The sequence below is a fragment of the Pezoporus flaviventris genome, unplaced genomic scaffold, assembly GCF_033815535.1.
Source record: "Pezoporus flaviventris isolate CSIRO_AGI_PZ_B2104156 unplaced genomic scaffold, CSIRO_AGI_Pfla_v1 ptg000023l, whole genome shotgun sequence".
In the NCBI taxonomy this organism is placed as follows: domain Eukaryota; kingdom Metazoa; phylum Chordata; class Aves; order Psittaciformes; family Psittacidae; genus Pezoporus; species Pezoporus flaviventris.
Window position 1 is genome coordinate 9743422 of NW_026892571.1, and position 26072 is coordinate 9769493.

Genomic DNA, 26072 nt, shown 5'->3' on the forward strand with positions numbered 1-26072 from the left:
GAGACTTTTGGAAGAGCATTGACTTGGTAGGGCAGAGACCTGAGGTGATAAATGTGGTGATGAATGACATCTGGAGATGCACAACAGCAACCACTCCAAAGGGATGCCCTGACTCAGTACAGGCGTATAGGTACAGAAAGGGAAAATACAGGAATACAAGCACAGAAAGGTCCTCAGCACTGACCTACCTAACACTTCTTCCCATTGCCTTTAGACTTGCCTTTAGGAAACAAGGACTACTCATGCAGGGCTGTGTTCAAGAGGCAGGGAACAAATTAGGGAGGGGGCAAATATGGTCAAGATCCAAAAGCACACAAGGAAATCTTCTCGATCTTTTTGGAACTGTCTCATGAGGCTGTACTGTTACTCTCATCTCAAAGGAAAATCTGAGCAACTAGTTAAGAGCTGCTTGGCGTGGCTTGGTGACTGATTCCACTGGCGTGCCCACAGATTTCACTATTTACAGGAGGGCAGTTTTTTTGCATGGGTGTATAAACATTTGCTAAATAGGAATGCATACAAAAAAAAGATGGTTTGATAGTTTGTTTTAAAATGTGAAGTGGTTTTGACCTCTCTGGGAGGAATGTACCTCTACCCTCTGCTTGGAGATGGTCAGCTGAATGCTTGAAGAGGGTGGGAGAAGCAGTAAACATGTTCAGGGAGCTGGGAAGCAAAGCTTTTATTTTTGTTTTGCTTCTAAAACTAGATTTTAATATTTCGAAGGGGAAGAGACATTTCAAAAGAAACACGATCCCTCAAAACTCAATTTTGAAAAGGGGCTAATTTTTAATCAAAATAAATTTTAAAGGAGAAAAATGCAAGCACTTCTTATTAAGTGATAAACTCTGGCTGTTCCACATGGGGACGGCATTCCAGGGAGAAAGGGCTTTGCAAAGCATTTTAGTAACTAATCCTCAATGTCCTCTTGAAGCAGATGAGCCAGTGGCAGAGCTGGGAACTCCAACCTATGGGGGACTCCACCCCCTAACTTCCCACCTTTGCACCCCCAGAAGGCAAATAATCTGCACTGTAATTAGGAAGCACTGGAAACCATTGCATTGCTTGTTTGAGGGAGGAAAGGGCTGTTTCAACCAACTCATTAATTATGAATGTTAAACAAACCAAGTTTTGAAGTTTAGTTCCTAACGACTCAAACTTCCGCTATTGTTCTGCTCAGTACAATCAGACTCTGCAGACAGCATCTGTCAATCTGATTATTATCTAGTGAAATGAGGGAGAAAAAAATTGTTCTCTCTCACCTGCAAAGAGCTATCTGTGCCTTGTAATTATTTGCCTTGATAAATTTAATTCGCTTGAGTTTTACCTTCCAGATTTGGCCGGTCAAGTTAAACTATAAAGATTATTCATGGAAAAGCAAGCACATTTGGTTACTAGGATACAAAAAAATCACTTAGTATGTTCCTCCAATGAATAATCCCAGCAGAACACACACAAATTCAATAAATTATAAATTTCTCTCTGTTACATAAACACTGGGGTTGCAGAGGCAGCTTTTGGAACGCTTTAAAATAAATTAATATCTTAATTACTATGCAATAGCAAAACAAACAAAGGGGATAGCTGAGCCTTGCAGGTGAGCTGCATCCTTTGTCTAGACATGAAAGTTATTTTGGAAGAAGGCAGGGTGCAAACGGACAGCAGATTCATTATTGCCAATATCTATGTGCCGACACTGGTATTTGGCATGCTCACATGCCTTTTCAAAGCGGATAACATCAGCAGTAGAATAAGCTAATTTGGAAGAAAGCATTTTTATTTCAGAAATAAAACCTCTTTTCCTGCACAATTCCACATATACAAAAGGTCTTACATAAAAGCACTTGTTGCCAGATCTCTGAACCTACACGGCAAAGTGAGAGCTTTCCTACATTGAGTGGTGGCTGCCAAGCTGGTCATACGAGGCACATTACAATTGATGCAGCTGATGGGCAAAACAAACTGCAATCAGACAGAGTCTGCCCTGAGCCACTCAGGCATTTTTGGAAACAAAACTCAGACTCAAAAGATTGGGTTTTGGACACGTAACAGCATTTGGTCTTTTTCTGTGAGTGTCTGGGATTGTATCTTGCCTTGTCTTTTCCTAGCCCTCATAATATCCCTAAATAACAGCAATCCTCAGGCACGACTCAGTGCAGACTGCTGCTCAAGGCTGTGGTATTTAAAGACACTCTATAGGGTCTGTTGGCTAAGATCAGTTTTTATAAACTTTAACCGAGACGGATTTCCTTGAAATTCTGACTTGGGAAGCATCTGTCCTTCTCACCCTCTCCCTTTGATCACATCAGCAGCACAAGCAGTGCTGTTCTCCTGCTGGCAAATCACCCAGTAATTGCTATTTAAGACTCACAAATCAGATGCCAGTGAGAAGATCTGCCTCATACTCTTCAGAGGACATCTCCTTTCCAGGAGAGATCAACCAAGATGCTTGGCATACTGAAATATCTGCAAGCCTTCTTCCATGCAAGTGTAGGGAAGCTCTGCTGGCATCAAGCTTTCCCTCTCTGCACACATGGTCTCAGTGTTCAATTATATTTGCCAACCCTCTCTGTCAACAAGGCTCTCGTGCAGATCCTGTGTCCCCACATGCTCATCCCCAGCCAGTCCAGCACAGGACTGTGCTCACCAGCCAGCCATAAAGCCATAAGGGGCATAGTGCGCCAGAGCAAATCCAACTCTGATCGTCAGATAAAAGTTGAGCTACTTAAACACTCTTTCCATTGTGTAGTTTGTCCCCATGAGACATCATATGAAAGTTATCTCTCTTTTATAAACCAGCACAATGGCCACCACACAGTGTACGAACCAATGCTCTTTATCACGAAGAGTGAAGCAACACCACTTAGTAAATGATTTCATTCATAGAAACCCTCTCACTTTGCAGGACAATGTAATCAACAGGTTTTGATGGTGTCTTGATGAAAGGGCCACTGAAGAACAGCACCTTAAAGAGATGTTTCTTGGGGGCACTCCTCTTTGGAAGAAGCCTGCAGGGATTATCTAGCCCACCTTTACCCTCTGAGGGACCAGCTCTACTAATGCCATTCCTAGCTGATGAATAACAAACTTGTTAAGACCTCCTGTGATACAGATATTCCAATTTACTGTACTCCACCAAGGCTTTGCATCAGTGCTAACCTGCCCAGCTGCCTTCTGGAGAGCACAAGCACATGGTCAGAGGTCCTGGTCCTGTCTCCTCCCCAAAAAAACTGTAGCTCACTGCAGCTTCTTAGCTGCTCTTCTCAACAGCAATTTTGTGCACCATCAGGACACTAGACAAAATAGACGTCAAGCACCAAGTGTCTTCTGTTTGCAAAACAAAAGCTCTATCCAACCATGCCGAGTTCAAGACCCCAAGAAATAGCAATTTCCCCTCATTAAGAATTATGCTTTCAACCTTAGCATCACACCAAGGAGATAACTTTTGAACTCCACTCCATAAATTACAGAACATGCTAAGCTGAGAAGCCGGTGTCCCAGTGAGACCAAAACAGATAACGGGCTGAGAAAAGCTGTTGCCACAGTGCTAGTTATCACTGAGGAAAGAGAGATAAACCTGAAGTAAATTATTTCATTTCTGCTGCCAAATGGGATATTCTACCTTATATCTTTGGCTTGTCAAGGCAGGGCTTGGCAGATTTAACATTTGAGTTATAGAGGAGGGCAAAAATCAAACAAATTTTTTCCCTGGCGTTCAGGGACCTGATGGAAAACTTTTCACTCAAGGAAATTTACTCTTGACTGTCTTCCCCGTGTTGCTACAAAGGCAATGAAAAGCAGAACTTTGCTTTTATATCGCCTATTTATTTCTCCCACAGAGCCACAAGACATTATGCCATCAGGACTGCAATCACAAGAAACCTGGAGTCACAGAAAAATGAATGGTTAAAATACAATTCCTGAAGTGCAAAAGCCTCATTATTATGTAAATAGCCACAGTGAAACAAGAAAACTGAGAAAACAAAACCTGTTATATGCAACTATCTCACCACAACTCTACAAACACAACTCCATCCATTTTCCTCCCTTCAAAGCATCAGTAGCTCTTAAAAAAAAATCCAAAATGTGATTTCCCTGCTGCACTGAAAAGCTTTGAAATGCAGTTAATTTTTTTTTTTCTTTAAAGAATTTTCCTGTGTAATTCCAGCAGCAAGCAAAAAGTAATTTCTTATCTTCTGATTTGGTTTCTTTACACAAGTCCTGATGGTGTAGAAAGTCAAAAAAGACATGGTTTTGCTGGAGCAGGGAAGGGGACATAGTCTGATCCTCTCAGTAGGAGATCTCTGAGCTGCTCCACTGCCAGAGGTGTCAAAGAACCGAGAGAGGAAAACCTCCTGGACAGAAAGCAAGCCCTGCTTATACAGAGCAGAGGAAGGTATCTCCCTGGACACGGGGAAAAACAAATTAACAAGCAAGAAATCACTTTCCCCTCTCTCACTCCTCCCCAGAGTCCTGCTTCAACTGCTCAGACATCAGAATTTAATGTTCCAGCACTCAGTAACTGCAACAACAGGGCATCCAGGTCTGAAGGGAAAAGCTGGCACAGGTATGCTGAGATAAATCTTTCAACCAGACGTCTCGGTGCCAATGATTCATGCTTTTTAACATATAGAAGGGAAAAAAAATAAATACAGCCATCATCAAGATATGGAACAACCCAGACTAAAAAGCATCTCCTTCCCACCAACCATACCCTCCCATGGGCACACATCTTATCTAAGGGACCATCAGGAAGGGGCTGCCCCAGCTGATGCCCTTGGGCAGTCCTGCTGTATTTGCAGCATGCAAAGAGGTGGGATGGGGAGGTTTTCAGAGAAGAGGTAAGACCTTGCAATCAAAGGGCACTGGGGCCATCAGACAGACATATGGACTATTGACACAGGGTCAGTCCCATCCAGGACATAGATTATTGACACCAAGAGCAAGGGTGGAGAAGCTGCCTAAATGAGAAGACAGAACAAAGCATGGAAACGTTCCTACAGCAAAACTTCCTCCAGCTGCCGCAGACAGAAAAGCCTCCCCCAAGATGTGACACGGAGCCAGGTTCCTTTGGGCTACAACCTCTTTTTTGTGCTTGTTGGTAAGTGAGCACACATCTGCCCTCTGGGTAAAGTCTGGAGAATGGTTTGCTCAAAGCATTCCCAGCTTTGATGCCAGGAAGACCGAATGAGAGTGCGGTCAAGCATGCTCATTAGGTGTGGGAAAGGTGCACATCCTGAGCCAGCTGTGTGGTGTGGATGCTGGAGCTGGATGCCAACTACTCCAGGCACAAGAAAGGAGACAAAGGAGATAAGACAGATGCAAATACAAAGAGAAAAGATGGAGGAGATGGCACACACCTTCCCCACAAGGAAACTCAGACAGCCTCTAACACATGTTTCAGGGGATCACACCTGGCCTGATCACATCTGCAGCTCATGAAGCCACCCCAGCAAGCACGCCCCTGCTCCCGGGTTCTCACTAGCTTTACCTCTGCCTGGTGCAGCAGATTTGCTTCCCTGCCTCTCTCCTGAACCCACCGCATCCATCACAGTGACACACACACTCCACCTTAGGAAAGCCTGCTCTTATTTTAGCTACCAACCCGCACAGATAGGCTCTGCAAACAGTGGGATGCTGATGAGAAAGAAAATGTTTCCTTTCAAGGCAAACTGTGCAGGCAGGACACTCACTGTCCAAAAGTGCAAATCCAAAACTCAACGAGCTCATATACTAAATCCACTGGAGCTAAAAAGGACCAAGGTGCTTATCTGCATTCCTAATTAAAAAGCCACTGAATGTGATATGCAAGGAGGATCTCTACCAGCACGCCATAAGCTTCAAGGTGATTCATCCTTTTCATGTCAAGTAAACACTAATGCCCGCACATTCAAACTTGACTGCATAAAGTTAAACACCTTAAACACACTTAAGCACCTCCATAGGTTGTCATATTATAATGTTCCCGGAAGCAGCAATTTCCTTTGCCTGTGGTGAGGGCTCTCTAAGGGTTTTGCCTACACACACAGACTTAGGGGTGTGATTTTAAGCATTTACAGTAGAGTCAGATGGTGACAAACAGATCCTTCTAACCTGCGGCAATTATCTAGTGAAATAAAAGGGAAAAAGTGATGTTTGCCAGATATCCTACCTCTTAATAAAGCAATTCCCCTCTACAGCATAAATAAAATAGAAGAGAGGGCACATGCCCAGCACTATCCAGCATAACAGTAGAGAGCAACAAAAAGCTCTTGCTTTAATGACACACTTGGCAATGCGCTGTGTATGTCTCAGGGGGCATGACACACAGCTCCACTTAGCACTGTCTTGATAGGTGATGCCTTCCTGAATTCAAGTACAGTTGTTTCTCCAGTCTCAACAGCCGAGATGCCAATGGTAACGCTGAATTAATCATGCCAGTTGGCTGCAGCACAGATTTGGGTATGTGCTGTGCGAGGCTGGTTAAAGATAGTTCTCAGTATACGATCAACCTGTTCCAGCTCTAAATCACAGCGAAGGCTGAGGAGCTTCACAAGGTTTCTTTTTGAAGAGTAGAAAAGCAGAAAGCTACAAAAGAAGCAGTGAATTAATCTATTTTTGCACCTCTATGACCTTCCTCCTGGAGATGCTTTATGCCTGTATGTTAATTAACTCTCATATACCCATGTAAGCCAAACATTGTTTCCTACCTCCCTTACATGGAAAGTAAGACTACGATAAAGCCACTTGCTCAAAAGGTCACACAGAGAGTCAGAAGCAAAATCAATGACAGGCGCTACAAACCTCAACTCCCAGCCTAGAAAAGGCAGAAAAACAGGCAATATAAGGCCATTATTGAGGCAGAATCAACACCTGTAATCAGTGTTGATCAGAGTTGAACCAAACCCAAACCAAAAACTGGTCTGAACAGGTACCTTTTTCACTCAAACCAGAACAACCTGAAGGGTTATTCTGTAGTTTAACTGAAGTCAGACTGGAACCAAACCAAACAATTTACTGAACTAATTCCCTACTCACAATACCGACAACTCCTCCTTCAGTGTATCACTAGTAGCTAAAGGGGGAGGAGGGAGCAGAGAATGAATCTAATAAAAAATGCTCCTTGAAGATGAGATTTTAGCCCCTAGAAAAGGCAGAGATTTTATCCCACTACATGGTCTTTAATACTCATTTCTTACAAAAGAAGTGTGCATATTATGATAACAGGCATCCGTATTTTAAAAAGGATACACAGAAACATCATCTTTTACTCACAAGCCATAAATTCCTGCTGCTGTAAAGTAACTGGGACCCTACAATCACCACTGTTTTGCAAAAGACTGGCAGATGGGATCATCAGCCTGGTGAAGGTCTAAACTTGGGATTTCCGAGTTGCTGACAAAGGGTTAGTTATTAAAAGCATCTTTCTTAAGAATACAAAATAATTTCTTCAAAATAAGAAATTGAAGTCACTTCTGCCAGAACAAGCCCCATTCTCCCTTGTGTTTACCAGACACAAATGCCACTCATACTTCGTATTCCTCGCAGTTGTGAGGAAGGCTGTAGGAGAAGCACTGCAATCAGATCCCAGCCAGATTCTTAAAAGGGAATTTGGCTCCTTTGTTAAATACCAATGGCCCTATTTGGGCCAGGATCAACAACTGGACCCCAACTGGAAAGTCTTTTACTCGTACTTTGGCCAGTGAGTGCCTCCTGCCCGCCTGTGGCAGCAGCTGTCCATTGCTCACCCTGCTGTGGTGCACCACAGGGACACTTGCTGCCTGCCCAACTACCCTAGATGTTGTTCCAAGCTTTTTCCTGCACCCTGCAGCTCCATGTAAGGACCTCACCAGGTCAGGAGAATTTTCACCTCTCCCAGCCTGCCAGTCCTCAAGTCCTGCATCTTCATGGGATGCTTCATGCCCCTATCTGGCTACTAGCCCTTTTCTGTGCCCTGTTTGAAGTGTCTGCCAAGGCAAGCAATTAGCATGGAGAAATTAGCACTATCCATGGCGTTGGGGTGTGGATGTGTGCTGTTTGCTGCCTTGCTCACCACTGAGTTAACTCAAGAGCACTACAGATAAGAGCAGCCACAAAGCCTGATGTTGGTATGCAACCCATCCACCACCAATATCCACGCGGCCTCCCAGCCCACTCTGCAGGTCTGGACAAGTTCCACCCATCACCTGCAATGCTGCACACCTAGTTTATCACCTGTAGGAGACACAAAAATGGCATGCCTCAATAATAAAGAATTCACTCTTGCTTAACCACCTGCCTGCAAATCACCTCGAACAATGGGCAGCGGTAAGGGGAGGGAGACAAGAAAATACTGACATCCAAGCATAAATTCCCACACTGCATTGGAGATGCAATGGGAGATTCTCCCACTGGAGATGCCGGAAGGGCTGGTACCATGTGGAGCCTGAAGGCGAGGAGGTCCTGCTCACCCCTCTGGGGTCAGGCCAGCCACGGGAGGCACCCGTCCTGCTGGAGGAATGTGTGGTGCATCATTTAGCTGTCATCTAGACAAGAGCGATTTCCACCACCACCTCAGGACCGTTGTTAAGCGTATCTGACACATCTCAGCTCTTTTCCATTCAAATGCCTCCTCAACCGGTTCAAATATAGAAGCTGCCTTTCATTAGCCCTAGCCTATTACTCATTTCAATACCACTCTGGTTAGAAACCTCGCTGTTAATTTGACAGTTTCATCCATTGTGTGTTAACCATCGGATTTTTGGCAAACACAAGTTTCCCAAGCTCCCGATACAAATTTCTCCGGCATGAATACGTGTGCTCTTGTAACATTACATGGAATTGTGGAGAGAAAGGATGAGGCTGTGCAAGGATTTAAAGATGCAACAAGCACAGAAAATATTCAAACAAATTTAGGTATAAAAATGAGTTGCTCTGTGTTCAATACGATTTTAAATTGAATTTCACTATTTGAGAAGAGTATTTCCATTTCTATATAAAACCTGAACTGCAGATTGTTTGGCTTTTCTAGGAACCAAATGATGAAGGTCCCTCCATGTTTTCTCTACATTTAATCAGAATGGAAAGACATTTTCCACCTTGAGCTATTCCTGGTGAAAGAAACAACAGAAGGGATACAGCATCTGTAGGCTCCTCCAGTTGATTTACCTTTTCATCTGTTAATTGTTAAAACAAAACCTGTTGATTTAACGCAACAGGTAGGCAAATTTTAGTTTGGGGGTGTTCTGTTTGTTTGGGGGTTTAATAAATCACTTCAGCCCATGGGACAGTGGAGAACAATTCCTCTATTAGTTAAAATGAAAGTGCACTGCTCAGTCTGCCAGGGTGAAGAAAGAGGTACCTTTTGGTCAAAGTAGAGGAAAGACTTTATCTGACCAATTATCTTTGAGCAATTCGAAACAGGCAATGCATTTATAAATAGGATTTCATCCAACAATTCAGTCTCCCAGAAAAACTTTATCATTATAAAAGGACTGTTCCAAGAACAGTTCTAAACCTGTAATGTCATTTGGAAAATGAAAGACAAACAATGGATCTGATTGATTCAATTACACCGATAAGAAAAATGGCTGAATTGTGGCCAACCTGACAAAATACATTTATAAACTTTCAATTTGCAACCATCCAAAAATCTCTTCTGCAGCCACAGGTTAGCAGCTTCTTTTGACTGTCATTACCCTGGAAAAACCGAACACAGCTAAATCTGGGGGAAAAGACCCATTTTCAGCATCTTCCAGCACATCAGCAAACGGCGCGCAAGTGTCCTGCATGGTTTTGCCTTGTGCAATTTGACAAATGTCTGTGTGTGGACTGTCCCCAGCAGAGCAATCCTTGGAGACGGTCTCTCCCTGGCAGGACAGGACGGGGATTTTCTAAGCCACCAGCACAACGTTTGAGCTGGGAGGGCTACATAAATCAAGGCTTCAGTTTTTTCCATCAAACTTTCCCCCTTTTCTAACAACTTCCCTTGAAAGCACCGCAAGGAACTCTTTAATCACAGAACTGCAGTGCAACTGATGTCATCCCTTTTTTTAACTTCACGTGTGTAAGGCTGTGCATGGGAAGGCTGCTCAGGGGAGACTGTTCTAGCAAGAGGCAGAATGGCTGATACAACTCTCAACCTTCTGGAACAGAGCTCACAGCTAGATCCCACATCCCAGCAGGCAAAGATTTTTCCTCTGGGAAGTTCTAGCCTTACTGAGGTAACCTCCCCTGAACCAGGGATATATCCCTGGCTCCCTCAGATGTTTCATGTGCCCCTTGATGTTGTCTCCAGCTGAAAAGCCAATCCACAAAATTAATTTTCTTCAAGGTCATGCACTCCTCACAATGCCTTTATTTGCCTGTTGGTGAAGCATTTAAGAAAATTAAAACTTCCTTATTGTGAAAGGAGCTAATTTCCCATTTAAATGTAATAGAGAACGAAAGGAGATGCAGCTAGAAATCTAATCACAGCTTCACAGTGAAACCACAAGCCTGGCAGCTTTCTTTTATGCCTTGAAGGTCCCAAGCACCCTCTCTTTGCAAAGACAATATATATGGCACATCCAAATGCAAATCTATTCCTCTCTTTATTTCTATATTCAGTTCCCTGGCTGATTCCAGGGAAGCATGTGTGTGTATTCAATAGGTCCTCCTGCTTCTTTAAGTAAGTTTAATAATACCCTTTTTATTTATGTGAACCCAAAGTACAAAGGATGCAATGCAGGAGCTCTGCAAGAGCAGAAAAGAAAAGCAAACTAGCTGAAGATACAGACTGGCAAGGGCGCAGTAATTCAATACTGTTGATTCTATAGAGACCAACTGCTTTCATTATGCACCGATTCTCTGAGGAGGAAAAAACCTCACAACTGTGAATTTGCAAAGGAAAAGAATCTGTACATCTCTTGTGTAAGGGCAGAATTCACTAAAGAGGCAGTTTAAAACAAGGGTGGTCTACCAAACATTTCAGACCTGCTTTCAAACAGTTTTCTTTTGGAGACTCTTGATCAACCAACGCGTTTCCATATTAAAAAGTCACTTCAAAAAAGGAAGGGAAAAAAAAAAGAAAAAAAGGAAAAAAGAAAAAGCAGGAGGAATGCAAAGAAAACCCCTAAGAGGATCCGACCGAAAGGCTGAGAGATCGCTGCTCCAGCTGCGGGAACAGCTCCGCTTCGCCCGCTTTTGTGGCTCTCACATGGGCAAAGCTGTGCCCCGCCGCTTCAGCATCACCGCCCCGGTGCCTGCCGCAGCGGGGACCATTGCAAGCAGTCGCAATTAACAACACTCGGCTTATTCCGGGCCGCTACCCAGGGGCGCGGGGCTCGGACCCGGGGCCGGCACAGACACCCCACTGGGTCCCTGCCTCCGGCTCGCCCCCGGCCTCTCCCGGGACAAGAGGCACCCCCCGCCCCGCCGCTCACCGCAGCCCCCCGCGCCCCGCCGGTACCTGCCAGGGTCTTGTGCACCGTGTTGCCCATCGCTCAGCTCGGCGGCGCGGCGGAGCCCGGGGCGGTCCGAGGGCCATGGACAGCGCCCGCCTCCCGCCTCCCCGCTCCGCTCTGCTCCCCGCCGCTCCGCACCGCCCCCTGCTCCGCCCCGCACCGCCCGCGGCCCCACCCGCGGCGGAGCCAGGCCCTCTCCTATCCTGTGCCTCTCCGGGACGCCTGGGGCTGCGGGTCCCCCGAGCCCGCCCAGGCTCCGTCGCGTTCCGCCCTGCGCGGGGTGGTAACGGGGGTGAGGAGATACGGGGAGAGCCGGCGGGCAGCGGTGCGGGAGCGGGCAGCGGTGCGGGAGCGGGCCGGGGCTCCGGGTAAACACGGGCACGGCTCTTTCCAAGAGGGTCCCACTGGCCGCAGGAGAAAGAAGGGGTTCAAAGAGCAGGAGGGCACAGCTGGGCAATGCCAGCTTTATTCTCAGGACAGACCTTTGCATCGGCAAAACCTTCCCAAAGGGCACAAGCTGCACTGGGAAACACTGAGAGTCGATATACCCGAGGCTTTTTTCCCCCCTCAATGCTACTTACTTACAGGGTGACCTTGGATAAGCCACTTTGCATCTCAGTGACACAGCTTCCCTGCTTTGGAATTGAGGGTGGTAGCAGGAGTGTTGTGTTGTCAAATTCGGTATTAGTTTGAAGTACACCAATACCATGGAGACGAAGGACACCTCAGCTGACAGCCCCAAGTGCAGCATTGACAAGATTTGTCTCGCAGTTTCTCTCCCTTTGGATCTCAGGTGTAAAAGCATGTTTATAGCCCCATTAGAGAAGAGGAAGGGATTTCTCCTTCTTCCCGGTCACACTTGTGCTGCTCAGGGGTGATGCTGCTGAGCCTCTTCTCTGAGGCAGTTTTCATAGTTTGAAGAATGGAGACATAGGAGCACCAGAGCTACAAAACATGCCCAAACCAACGCACAGGGCTGATGCCATGGTGCACAGTGCTTGGGAAAAACCACCATGACCCTTAGCAGAAGTCACATCTGTGAACTATCCTGACGCACAAGAAGTGGAAAGAGGGTGAGAGCCAAGGGCCAGCAGCTCAATGGCCTGGCAGAGCCCAGGCTCAGTTTTACTGTCGGGAAGCTAAAATAACAAGCTTTTAATCCCTAGATCATGTGGAACAGGTCAAGTATGGCTCAGGAGATGAGAGGGGACAGAAAAACCTAATTTCCAGTATCTGCTATTGCATGGATTTGTTAAAAATGGGATCATCGAATGAGACACCAGCAGCTGTTCTTAAAAGCGCCTGCACCCATCTGCTGTCTTCTTAGGTTAGCATATGCCTCCCACTGTCTTGGGTGCCCTGAGCTGTAAACCATGTGCAGGAACTGTCAGAGGGCAGGAGCAGCGTGCTGAATCACAGCGCTCCCCTTGAGGGAGAAGGGGAGGGGGGCAGTGTCATCCTATTTACACAGAGGGGAAAGTCCTTGTTTCACTAGACAGCAGGAATGGGAGACTTTGGCTAATCCCAGCCAGTTTCCCTCAGCAGGGAGGAGTAGTTGTTATTTTAGGGCTTAAATGAGCCTTAAAAAGCCAGAGGCAGCAGAGGGGTTCTCCACAAATGGGTCTCTGCAGCTGCCTGGGGGCTGCTGGGGCAGCTCATGTGCATGCCAGGCATGGGCTATGTGCCACCTCCCCAGGGTGCCCGGGACATGCACCATGTCCCTCCTTCCACATCCCGACCACAGCAGCCCAGAGATGGTCGCTGCCTGTCCCAAGGGTGTTCCAGCCCTTCCTCCTCCCCAAAAATGAGGTAAAAATAGAAGACAATAAAATGGAAATGCACATCCTTAGGACATGGAGGCAGGAATGCAATCAACGCTCCTACTTCTTGGCATTGTAAAAATGTAGAGTTTTGTTAAAATAGCCCACTTCACACAATGCAAAACAATAAGCATGAGAAATAGTTTAGCAAGGATGACTTCACCCTCTCCAGAAACCACACTGAGAAAAGCACAGGAGACCCAGAACCCGGGACTGAAAGGCAATGCAAAGTCATTGCTCAGCCTGGAGACATGCAGAAAGGAAACCAACTGCCCCAGCCATGGAACCACAAGTGAAAGCTCATTAGCATTTTAAAACTCTTTCCGCTCCAGCAAGTTTTGATAACTATTGATAACACACTTCAGTAATTTCTTCTGCATGCCTGACAGATGGCTGCTCCCATTAAGAAATTCCCTTCCCTCTCTCACCCTCATTTTGATCAAGGGACGAGGTGACCTGCTGCGCCTGTCATTTGCTTTGGTATCTGCATTCTCCGTAGATATAAAATAGTAATAACACCTAAGCTCCTTCCTAGTATTTTTTATTACTAGATGTTACACCACGTTGCAGACAAGACATTAGCCTTATTTTATAAGTGATGAAACCGAGGCACAAGGAACCCAGGAGACACATACAAGGTCATCCTGTCAGCCATCACCAGACCTGGGAGCAGAGGAGCCACAAAACACTGCATTGGACCTGACTGGCAGGACCGGACACTTTTAACTGCAGAAACTGTACTGCTGCTTCTCCCTCTGCATTTTCTATTTCCCCCAACAACAAACTCATCTTAGTGGGATCAGTGGAGTGAGATCAGGGTAATACCATGGAAGGGAAAAAGTGCCTGGAAGGCATTTTGTGTTACACTGATGTCAGACATCTGCTTCCCAGCTCACTTTAATCACCTCTAAATCTTACTGTGAGTGAATATGTACCCAAGCCTTTAAAATATGGGACAAAAAAGAGACAAATCTCTTTTTGAAGCAAAAATATGATGAATTCCACCTGAGGTTTGTCACAGACAGGGACATGATGCAAACCCTCCTGTAACCATGTACCCAGGCCAGACCTCTCAAGAGAGGGTATGGGCTGTACTGGCTGTTAGCAGTCACATAAACACACTCATCTAAATGTAGTGTTGCCAGAGATACAAATAGCTTACAAAGAACAGCTAAATTTCCACTGTTTGATTCTAGTCTGAGGTGTAACTCTTCTTATAGCACCAAATTGGTTGCATTGTCTTTGTAAATCCCCTGGGGGCTCAAGTTTTGGGGGATGAAAGATATTAGAAGATGTAACGCATCCTTGTTAGCAGCTGCCATTCTTGTCTGTCTAACAGATGGCAGTAAATAATGACAGATTCATCTCTTTCAGCAACAATGAGATGGAACACTGGAATATCTGCCTGTCCTTCCCCTTCAGGGCAGCAAACCCTTCTGTGCTTGAGCAGAGCAGTCTCCCCTGATCCCCAGCTACAGCTGTCCCATAGGGTGCACCTTGCCCTGCCCTCAGAGCAGGGCTGCAGTCACCCCTGCCACTGGCTTCTTCCTAGCAAGCACCAGTTTTATCCTCCACTCTCACACTGGCCAGCTCTGTCTTGCTCACAGCTGAGCTCCATTGAAAACCTGTGGACCTGCTCAAATCTCTGTCTTTTACCAAAGGCCAGGTTGCTGCTTGCAACAGAGCTGTGTATAATATAACCTTGCCCCTCAGCCTGGGGCTGTCAGCTCTACTCCCGTTTCACACCCCTGCACCTTCAGTTCATCTGTTTTTCTTTGCTCTGTGACTCTGAGTAGATGCTTGAAGCATCCATTTTTCTTTCAGCCCCATCTGTCTGGAGCTCCGAGACTGCCCAAACCACTTCCATCACATCTTACCTTGAAGCCTCCCGTTCCCTCCTGTACTTAGCAGGAGCCCCCTGGGAATTCTCAGAGACTGTGAACAAAATACACCTTGGAAAAATACCTAAGTTGACTGCCCAAGCCTATAATGCTCTTCCAGCATGCAAATAACACCATGTCTAAAAGAATACAGTTACTCTGACATGCACATCAGTGACATACAATACATCTTCTTCAACAAGTACATATCCAGCATGGATGTACCAAGTGGTATCATGGAAGTAATTCTTTCCTACTGACACATGAACAACAAAAAGGTCATTTCTGTAGCTGTGGTGAATGGTGTTATGTGCTTCCTCCTATAGAAAGTCACACTCCTGCCAGCACCTTGTGTTTCCTCATCCTACTGGATGAAGTGACTGTCCAGGAGAGAGAAGATTTGACTGATAAAACCAAATGCTACTCGTCTCACAACTTCCCAGCCTCTGCACCTCGCCTATGGAAGGAGAGCACTAATAAGCCTCTTCCCTACTTGCAGGAGAGGAGGAGAAAAAAAGCTGTTCCCTGAATTCCCATAATAGACGTTTAAAGAGGTATTTGTTTAGGAGGGATGCGTACGGAGCGTCCTCCAGCACCGCACAAAGCCATCCTGCCTCCCACGCCTTCCAACTGCTGAATGCAATTACTTTCCTCCTCTGCTCCTAGCACTAGCACAGGATGCGCCGGGTCTCCACAGGTCACGCACAGAAACTGGGTTTTACTTTTTTTGTTTCCCCTAAGAAATCAAGGGAAGCAGAAGCTTCAAGCACAACAGTAGGAAAATCTTCCAAGCCTCTTCTTGAACTGGCCTTGACTACGCAGCAATTGAAGCCATTTCCTGATGGGACTTCTTACTGTCTGCTGGAGATTTGGCTGCTGTGAGGCTTATTTATCCAAAGCTGAGGACATTGAAACACATTTTCTGGGAGATAGGGCAGAATAGTCTTGGCCCAGAGGTGACCCATAGGATCTGATGCAGACAGGGAAGTGCAACCCCCAGAGATGGTCAAACAAGCCCTACGTGGCTTCAAAAGCAGCAGTGACCATCTGCTCTGACCACAGTTCTATATTCAAAGTGCAGCAAGTGGCTACGACCACCATGCAGTGCATGGAAAAGTAATCCCTAACGAGATGCCAGAGCAGCTCTCAAACGGAGAACATGTGGGCATTCCTGGCAAAAAAGGACTCTGCAATAGAATCTTTAGCTGCAGGAATTACAGCCTAGGCAGAAAGAGGGAAAGGAAATGGTGAAACCACCGTGGAGCAAAACACAGTTCAGTGTCACTTGCACAAACCACATCCTAAACAGCTTTGGTAACCATAATAACACAGTCCCCAAACAGCAGCAGAGGCAGTTGTGAAGGGCAGAGCCCAGGGTTGCAGTGAGGAACATGAGGCTGTGGGAAGGAGCAAGGAGAGTGGAGCCAGCAGAGGCAGCAACGAGGAGACTTGGTGAAAGCATCTTTTTCTGGGAAGAGCGTAGTTGGGCTGATTGTTCTGCCATGTTATTAATTGCTTTAGATAAACAGCGCTTTCTCTCTAGAGAACTCAAAAGCACCACCTTGGGTCATTCCCCACCCTTTCAATGGGGCAAGAGGGAAGAGAGGCTTCATAGCCCCAGAGGCACCAGCACTGCGGGGAGATGCTCCATCTGCAAGTCCCAGACAAATGCCCTTTCCTTCGGCGCAGGCGGAGGGTGGGTTGGTCCCATGTAAGGAAGAATTTCCAATTTAGAAACAAACAGAGGCAGTTCCTATTATTGTTAGTGGAACGTCAGCATCTCTGGTCCCGAGCACCACTGTCAACAAACAGGCTCACAAATGCTCCTTCAGCATCAGCCAAAATAAAATCCATGAAAGTATCTATAACTCAGCATTCACTGCACACATAACAAGCTCTCCTTTTTCTTTTTAAACCCAGTCTTGTCCATGTAATTTTAACATAAAGGAACTGTTTGTGGGCTGTGTTACCAAATGAGTCATCACTTTATGTGACAGTGTAATATGATTTAGAGAATTCTTGGCGCACCAGTATGGATTATGCATTATAATCTCTTAATTTGGACTGTCAGTGCTGTGCAGCAGTGGCTGGAGCAGGAGGGGAAGAGCAGGTTATCTGAATTACAGCCTTAGCTCTGCTGCTGCTTTTCTGTGCGACCTTTGCAAATTAGTTACCCTCCTCCTGCCTTACTTTTTTCATCCGCAAAGCAGAAACACACCTGTGTCTTACAGCAGGGTTAGCTAACGTTCACACGGGAGATCTGAAGAGCATTACGTAAGTGCAAATTACTATTTTAATAAAGGAAGAAAAGCAGAAGGACTTTGTTTTGGATGCAACAGGCTGATCTTGAGAAGCACTATCAGACCTACCAGGACACAGTCTCTGGGGGCTGTATACCAGTCACAAGCTCATTGGTGCCAACGAATGATTTTCAGAAACATGAGGAACAGGAAGTGTTAACAGGAAACCCAGAGACTTGCACAGTAGGACTCTTCAGAAAATGGAGCATAATTTCTGATAAACATTGATAAATAAGAACCCTTGGGGAAATCCCTCTCCCATCCTCCAGACACTGCATGTTGATGTAGTCTTGAGAAGCAATGTTGGCTCTGCAGCCCTGGAAGTGAGATCAGCTATCATTTCCTGATGGAGAGGCCCAGGCAGTGGCAGCTGAAGGAAGACCCGCTACCTCCAGGGGCAGAGGTTGCGGTGGGCAGATTGCAGTGAGGATGATGAGCAGCCACCCCGGAGGAAATGGAAGTTTGTGTGAATCAAGAGCCGCAGACACTTGTCCGCTTCAGCCTGGTCTAAAAGTACTGGAGTCGGTTTACCCAGTCCCACACATCAGAGCGGAAAAGTTTGGGATCAGAGCGTGCTCCACAGATCCAAACAAACCAACCCAGAGCCTAACATCTGCAACTGTTGCTCCTGACCCCCCAAGCCTTCCATTCCCTCTGCCTTTGGTAAAAGCAAAGCGGTCCATATTTAGCAAAGGGTCACTAGGCAGGGAGGAAACCAGGTACCACTTTCTAAAGCTATCTTGTTCCCATCAGCCAGCTGCCTTCTGAGTCCTTGAAGTCTGGCTTTGCTCCGTTCGCACAGTCCCTGCTCACAGTATTTCTACAGGCAAGGAGGATGCATCTTATGAGACACAAATACCTCATGAAGAATTTTGGGAGACTGAGAAGTCCTCCCCAGAGAGAAAAAGAAACCCATCCGCAAGAATGGATCTACATTTGCTGGCAGGAGGGTTTCTTCCGAGCGCTTTGAAAAGCAGCATGGTGCTGCCAAGGCGAATCTGTCAGAATTGGGACGCATCTGGGTAGATAACTGGCCTTTCCTGAACAACTTTTTCCTAGCAAAAGAAGAGAGGTTGGTGTGACAGATAAAGCAGGCAGACAGCGATGGCTGGCCTCTGGGAGCTCTTTGGGGAAGGGATGACAAGTGAGAAACACAAACATAGGATGTCTGCCCATGCTGTGAGCTCTCTCACCTGTTACTCATTTCCCCAGACAGGGCAATGACTGAAAGGCCACTTTTAAATGCAGTAGTTGCTAATATATTGCATCTTAGGAGCTCATGGAAAGCAAAACAAAACAAAAGCTACACATAATACCCCCAATACCTTAGAAGTATAGGGCCAACTATTTAATGAAATTCTCTTGAAATGAAATAGGAAGAAGGAGCAGAGAGATAGTGCAGAAAACTATCAAGGAAAAAAAAAACCATCTTTCACTTCTTGCTTAACCTTCCTGATCTTTTCACACATATTGCAGCAAATGGGAGTTGACCCTTGATGGCTCATAGTTAATTTATAAGCGGGAAGCTCTATGCCCAGGGGATGCTGTGCTGCCGTGCCAGCTATCCAGGCAAAGAGCTATTGCCTGATGGGCTGTGGGAGAGCTCTGTGTGGGCTGGGGGCAGAGCACAGCCCACCAAAACCTTGCACCTCTGCTTGCCTGGACCTGATGTTCCAGGCACAGGGGACTGCATGAAGCCATCTACCAGCACATCATCTCAGACGCACATGGGGGCCAGCAAGGCAGAGTATCCACATAGAAATGAGCAAAGCCGTTTGTTCTGCACACCTCCTGCGTTTCATGCATCACACCCGGCATAAGTGATGCAAGAGGTGAGTCAAAGCTCTTATGCTGGATGTACCTCTCCAGGGGTTCAGCCACGGTGCTCCTGGTTACCATGAGATCACCACTGGCTGCACACCATGCTCAGTGAAGGATCCTGCATCCCACCACCCATGCCTGCTTCACCCAAGGCTGCTGGGGAGATGAAGCCACCGTGATGTTTGCCTGGGATTGCAGAGCAGCCCACAGGGATTTATGGAGAGAACCCAAACCAGCAGGAGAACAGGCTCAGGATGCCATACAGCCACAGTGCTGCTCTTGTTCTGGGGTTCACATTCGCTTTCACAAGCACCGTAGGGGTTGCTATATGGTCTTACAGCTGTTTTCTAAGGCTTTTCCTAGAAGAGATGGCCCCCAAGCACAGCCTCAGCTGTCAGAAAACATGTCTTTGGTTGAGGGATTCAGGTTTGCCCATCCTGTGGGCTCCTCATTTAGCTCGCCCCAAGGAGGGGCCAGGCAGAGCATCATTTCTGCTGGTACCCCAGTGCTGCACAAAAGCCACTGCCTTGGGCAGCGGGAGGGATCTCTGGAGGATGAACACAGTAGCTCCTCAGGGCAGCTGGCTATTGAACACTCCCCTCCCTGCTCAGCGCATCTCCCAGAGAACCCCTGGTCACAGGACAGGTACTTGCAGGGTCCTCCTGCAGCACCTGTCTCAGCTCCCACCATCAACACTTCTTCAAAACCCACCAGTGCCAAACTGGGGCAAAGCCTGTCAAAAAGTCCAGCAAAATCAGCACAAACACAGCAGAGCATCTCTGAGCAGAAGGACAGGAAGAGGCAGCAATGGGAACTGTGGAGCAAGGACTGGGATGGAAGCAGTAGCTTACAGCAGCTTTGTATACTCTCACGCTAAATCCAAAACACAGCACTGACCAGCTACTAAGAAGAAAATTAATGCTATCCCAGCCAAAAACAGGGCACTACAAAACATCCCATGATTTCAAACCAGAACCCATGCACCCCTTGTATAAAAAAAGCACATTAGGATTGTGGAGAACCCAAATGAGAGAAGCTCACCAGACTTTCCCTTAACTGTGAATGCATCAGAGCGGCATGAATATTTTTACTCCCTTTGCAAGCTCGAGCTGTAGTGTTCACAATAGATGTTATCTCCCATTATACACAGATTGCCCTTCTGGAGCTGCAGCAACAAATCCTGACCCCATGTGTGAAACACTGCTGCTTTTATCCCTAGCCCCAAGAACATGAAATCAAATGACAAAGAATCCAACCTCAGCTGTCCTCTTCGGGACAGAACATGATTTATAGATTTATATACACACATGCCCATCTATTCATCCTCTTAGCAAACAGTTCATGAAGTGTGCCTTAAGCCTTTCTGAATCGGGCAATTCTCTGCTTAGACAATCAATCCCTAACTGAGAGTCTGCAGGGAAAGACATCATGTTGCAGGAATGCTGCAGAAGCTGTTGCATATACTGTTCCCTTTGTTGAGAATAGCATCTTTGCCTTGGATATATTTTTTTTCCTCCTTAGCCATTTGATTTCATGAAGCAGGGCCCAGTTCCAGCAGGCAAGAAGAACACAGCTAGATTCTGCTTCTCCTTTCCTGAGAGGCTGAGAAACCAGATTTAAAAAATGTGCTTGGTGGGCGTTTGGTGGGACGAATTCTCTGCCATAGTTCGGCATTTCTGAGATAGAGATAGAGAGAGTGGCTTACGTTGCATATGGTGCCTGGTTTTGCTTCTCTAGCAGGTAGCCCAAGGAGCTGCCACCTCCCCTGCCATAGAAAAAGTCACAGTAGGTGTTTAATTAAAAGCAATTTTGCAAGAGGCTTCAAGTTAGACCAAAAGGCTCAGGGCAGAAATTTGAGGAAGTTTATCCAGTGCCGGTGTGTAATGAAAAGCAAATTCTATTACAGTAACCTAAAGGGCAGGTAGCTCTCTGGGGCATGGCCTGTCTTATTCTCTACAGTCCAGCACCAAACACAACAAGGACTCCCAGTACTGAGATAGGGCTACCGCGCACTCATCTATAACCATAGTAACAATAACAACCCTTCTGAGAGCATCTGATTCATCTCTCATAAGGACTTTAAATCCAGATGTGGTTCCCTTGGACATAATGTGGAAGACAGCAGGATCAAAGTTTCTATATACATTCCAGTCCAAGGGCATCAGTCAGCAATACTGTACTTACAGAGCTGGCAAAAAGGACAAATTGGCAACAGGGCAAGTTTTGGTCCTTCCTTGCTGCCACCCACAGCAGTGATGGCCCCATTTAACTGTCCAGCCGAGCCCTTCCTCTGCATGCCCATTATGGGGAAAAGGTGACCCTGGCTGAATCACCACAGCAGGCACTTGCACACTCAGTCTGCAGCAACACAGACAGGTAGAGATGTTCACGTGCTGCTGGGAGACGGTTAGGAGACCATATAAGGGACAAAGCAGAAAGGTCCCTAATGAATGATGTACATGTTTCTGTGCATTCTTACTAGCAGAATAAAAAGGGGAGAACACAATTGCCAAGGTACACTACATCTGCAGAATTGTCTCCAAATTAACTGCACATCCATGTTCAGTTACTCTTAAAAGCTACTGGGGTTTTTTCAACTGCCAATTTTAGAGACTTCCCAGGAGATCCTGGCCTAAACCTGCTATCTCAGCTATTAAGTAAAGAGATAGGATATTTTTATTAAAAAACCCAAAACACCCCCACGAGACTCCACAACCCAGACTGAAGATAACTGCAGCCATGAAACATGGCTTTAAAGAGACTCTAATTAATAGCTTCAGTTACTAAATCTTGCCTCTGTGTTGCATATGCTAGGCAAACTCTTCTTTTTTGGTTCACAGGGAAGTCCCTTCTCACCAGCCAGCTGCAGAAATCATCCTTTTAACCAGCACACACCTCTGCATCACCCGACTTACTGCTCTGCTTCCACACGTGTCACTGCAGCTCCTGGCAAGAGGCATCTGACCATACAAGCTGCGAGGCCATCATCCCAGCTCAGCTTACAGTACAGACATCAGTCAGTAGTGGAGCCAGCCCTCCTGAACATCAGCAGTAATGCTGGGTTCAGCTGTTAAATAAGCCTGGCAATTGCTTTATCCCTGAACTCAGTGACCTGATTTATTGCTATTTACCTATATTTTAATTTTTAACAATTTCTAGTAATGAATCCCAAGACTGAAACTGTGAGAGCAGGGAAGCTCCCCAGAGCCAGCTTCTGATGGCAGCGCATGCATCCACAGCTGTGCAGGAGCGTGTAGAAAGGAACCTGCCTGCCTGTTCAGGTTCCCTTGTGGGTACCGTCAGCAGGACAACTGCTCAGGCTGCACTTCACACAGAGGGCTGTGTACTGGTGGACACTCAAGGCAATAAGTTTAGACCCTACGCCTGGCAACTAGCCCATTTTTCTCACATATACAAGGCTCAGATCTGAATCTCAATGCCTTTTCCTCTGTGACTTGTAGCGGGATACAGGATTTTTCTTTTCCTTTGAAGGCTCTTTGTGATAGGCAGCTGAAAGACAACTACTACAGCGCCACGTGGATTTGGGGATGTTTACAAAACTGCAGAAATCAGAGCTGTCTAATAGAGGGAGAACACTGAATTCATTACGCCCCCAGATTGGGTTTGGGCTCAAAGAAATTTCAGATGACGAGGATGTTACAAAACTTAATAGGACATTAAAGCCTTTCTTCTGCGGTGCCAGAGAACCAGCCTTTTGCCTCGACATTCCACCCTTCCCCTTGAAAAGGCTGAGCCCTGTCCCAGGCTTTGCACACTCACAGACAAGGACCACACTGGCCTGTCACAGCACATCCCATGAGGCGCACATCGCAGACAGCATGAGGATGAGGGGTAAGGCAGCGCCCTGGCTTTTCCAAAGCAGACGGCACCAATGCATGCCCCAGTGCTGAAACCAGGACACTGATGTGCGCTCCTGGCAGCTGACTTTCCCAGGAGAAGGGCTCGGCAGTGTCTGGAAAACAGCTCTTTCCAAAGCATCTCACACAGTCTTATGAGAAAGACGAGGCCTCCCCAAGCAGCAATGTCTACAAAATATTTCTGTTTTGGGTTTCTGAATGGGTTTTCCCATTCCAGTGCCCAGGCAGTGAGATGAACTGCAGCTCCCCATGGAGCCTGGTGACACTGGCCAGGGAGGGACATGGACTGAGGCCATGGCTTCCTGGTCTAATCTGTGAGGTGATTCCCAGGTGAATCTGGGACACCACAGCTGTGTGCACATAAGCCAGGATGGATCCAGGAGAGCTGCTGCTGGCCCTGGGTGTGCTAAGGGATGAGGATGTTCAGTGAACTGAACCATGCAGGGCTGTCTGGACCACTGTGGCCAGCTCAGAGATCTCAGAGGCTGTGGGAGAAGCTCTGTAGCTATCAACTTCAGCAACTTCTTGAAGTAAAGCTGTGTTGATGCACTTATCATGGGAAAGTCATTCAATCCCTGTGTCTTCCACATGGTTCAGTGGACCAACTTCACACTGGCAAGCATATATGTGGCTCCAAGTACCTTGGTTGTGGCAAACATTTCTTCATCATGAACCTATGGAAGGACTCATTTTTGCAGTGCACTTTATTACTGAAGAGTTTTCTTTAAAGGAAAGAGGAAGCAGCATCTATTCTGTATCTCTGCAGTGAAAAATAAGCGATGTCTCACAACACTTGTGATAGCTCTAGGTGATAAAGACAACAGTTTGCAAGACATCATCTCCACTGCCTCCAAGCACCGAGCCTGCTGCCTTCACTGTGCTCTTGGCTTACACTGGCCCATCCATCACCTGCTTTTTTAACTGGCAATGATGAGGAAATTATGCATGTGAGCAGCCATACGCACCACAGGGTATAATTCCTAATGTCCCATAGCAAACATTTTTCCTGGTGCTAGCAGGCGTTTCAATCCTTCATCCGGACTTTTATGAACACTGCTGCTGGGTACCTCCTTTTAGCTGCTCCTACTGCCTGACAGATGTGTGCCAGCTGGACAGAACAGGGAAGGTTTCTGGGGCATCTGGAGCAGCTCAGTGGGCACCAGCATCACTCTGCAGCTTGGACTTAAGGGCTGGTAGAGGAAGGCGGCATGAGGGTGATAACTAGACCAGTTGCTGGCTCCTCGTGATCCCTCAGACTCAGTGGCTTGTGTTTGTGCTGCAGCAGCCAGCACAGCATAGAGCAACTCATCACAGCCGGGCCTGAGCCATGAAGTACGGAGGGGTGGAGGAGGAATGGAAAGTGGGTCACTCATCTACTGTTCCCCCGAGTTCATGTTGGTCTAAGCTCAACTCACATAGCAAGGCAGTGGTGCCCCCCTTCTTCCTGCCTCGAAGCAAAGCTGCCCACAGCAAGTAACATCATACACAAGCTCAAAGGAGCAGCAGTGACAAGTGCTCAGGCTCTGCCTTCTCAGGAGGGGTTTTCGTGACACATTTTTCCCCACACATCTCAGTGCTTCATAAAATACAAACAAACCTCAGAGTGCTCTGAGGTGGCAGCTGCTGTACTGCATTTCTGCACTGAGAGATGCCTCGGAGCTGGTCACAGCCCACTGAAGTCACTGGGAAAGTCTCCTACTGCTTCAGTGGGAATGTGGGTTGGGGCTGCCTGCTTTCTCCAGATGGGGAAGCCCCTGGGACACAGGAGCGAAGTTTGCTGTTGGACAGCCAAGGGAATGGCACCTCACTGAACAGCATTCCTGGGGCATGAGAGGACTCCACATTGGGAAGGAACAGACTGAAGCTGGCTCCCCACAGCACCACCACTTCACACAACATGCGCTCTGCATCAAGGCAGGAGAGGGCTGGCCAAGTCCCTTTTCATACCATCTGCACCCAGCCTAGTAGAAGATACTTATCCCTAGAATCAGTGGGACTTTAACAGCTGACTTTAACTTACAGCATCTCCTTGCAGGGCCACACACAGCCCTGCTCAGCCTGGAGCTGCAGCACTCTCCTACCCTGATCCTGGAAAGGACTCAGGGCTACACTGCATACAGAAAGGGCTCTGGGATGCCAGCAAGCTTTACACTGGGCTCCAAACAACTCTCAGTTCTGAGCCGTGTCAGTCCCAGAAGCCAGCTCTCCAGAAACCAAAAGGTCAGACCACATAATGCGTTCCGCAACACCCTCATCACAGCAGTCTGTACTGGATGGTATTTCTGGGTCTGAAGCCATTGAAAGTCCCCAGCTATTAGAGGCAGAGTCCTGAGTCTCTCTCTGAAACAAGGCAAATTGCTGATTAACAAGAAATGGAATAAGGAAAAACAGGACATGGGTTTAGTTTCCATATTTCTTTTGCTGTAATCGTTCCAGATCTGTCCAAGGAAAGCATCCCTCAGGGCTTATCAGAGCAGCCACCGCAAAGGAGAACAAAGGAAACACCAATCATTTCCAGTAAATCAAAAGATGACAAGCTTTAACCTTCAGAGGAGAGCAGATTCCTGCAAAGGGTTTGGCTGCTCTGTCTCTGAGTTTCCTTTTCCCCAGTCCCAGTTTCCGAGCAAAAGTTTCCCCAAACAATAGAGATTGGCATCAAAAGAACAGAATTAAAACAGCCCTCTTTTCACAAATAGGCTTAAAATGGAAAGACAGGGCTTGTCACTTGGGAGCAATTGGTGATTCTGTGCAGGCTGGCAGTACTGAGGACTCGGGTCAAGCTCCACAGCCCAGTTGTGCAGGTGCTGTACAGTCACACAGGGCAAAAAGATGCTTCTTGGCTCCCTCTCCTCCCTTTCTATGACTAGGAGAGATGTTAGGAGCCTGGGAAGGGGCTGCTCACATTGCAGAAAATGACTGCAGACAGCAGCAGCCCACCACAAGGCTGGTGAGCCACCAGCAGAGACAGGAAGGG

At 46.9% G+C, this 26072-nt stretch overlaps 1 protein-coding gene across 2 annotated transcripts in view; it reads right to left on the reverse strand.

Annotated features, from left to right (window-relative positions):
- The window catches only part of NEURL1B (neuralized E3 ubiquitin protein ligase 1B), a 130601-nt gene that overhangs the window by 19903 nt on the left and 84626 nt on the right, over nucleotides 1–26072 (reverse strand). The window contains exon 1 of one of the 2 annotated variants that reach the window (XM_061456666.1): nucleotides 11405–11551. The exons of the other annotated variant lie outside the window; for it this stretch is intronic. Coding sequence (XP_061312650.1) covers nucleotides 11405–11435 — 31 coding nt within the window. The 5' untranslated portion in view covers nucleotides 11436–11551. Of the gene's footprint in view, nucleotides 1–11404; nucleotides 11552–26072 lie in introns of those variants that run through there. 2 annotated transcript variants of the gene reach the window in all.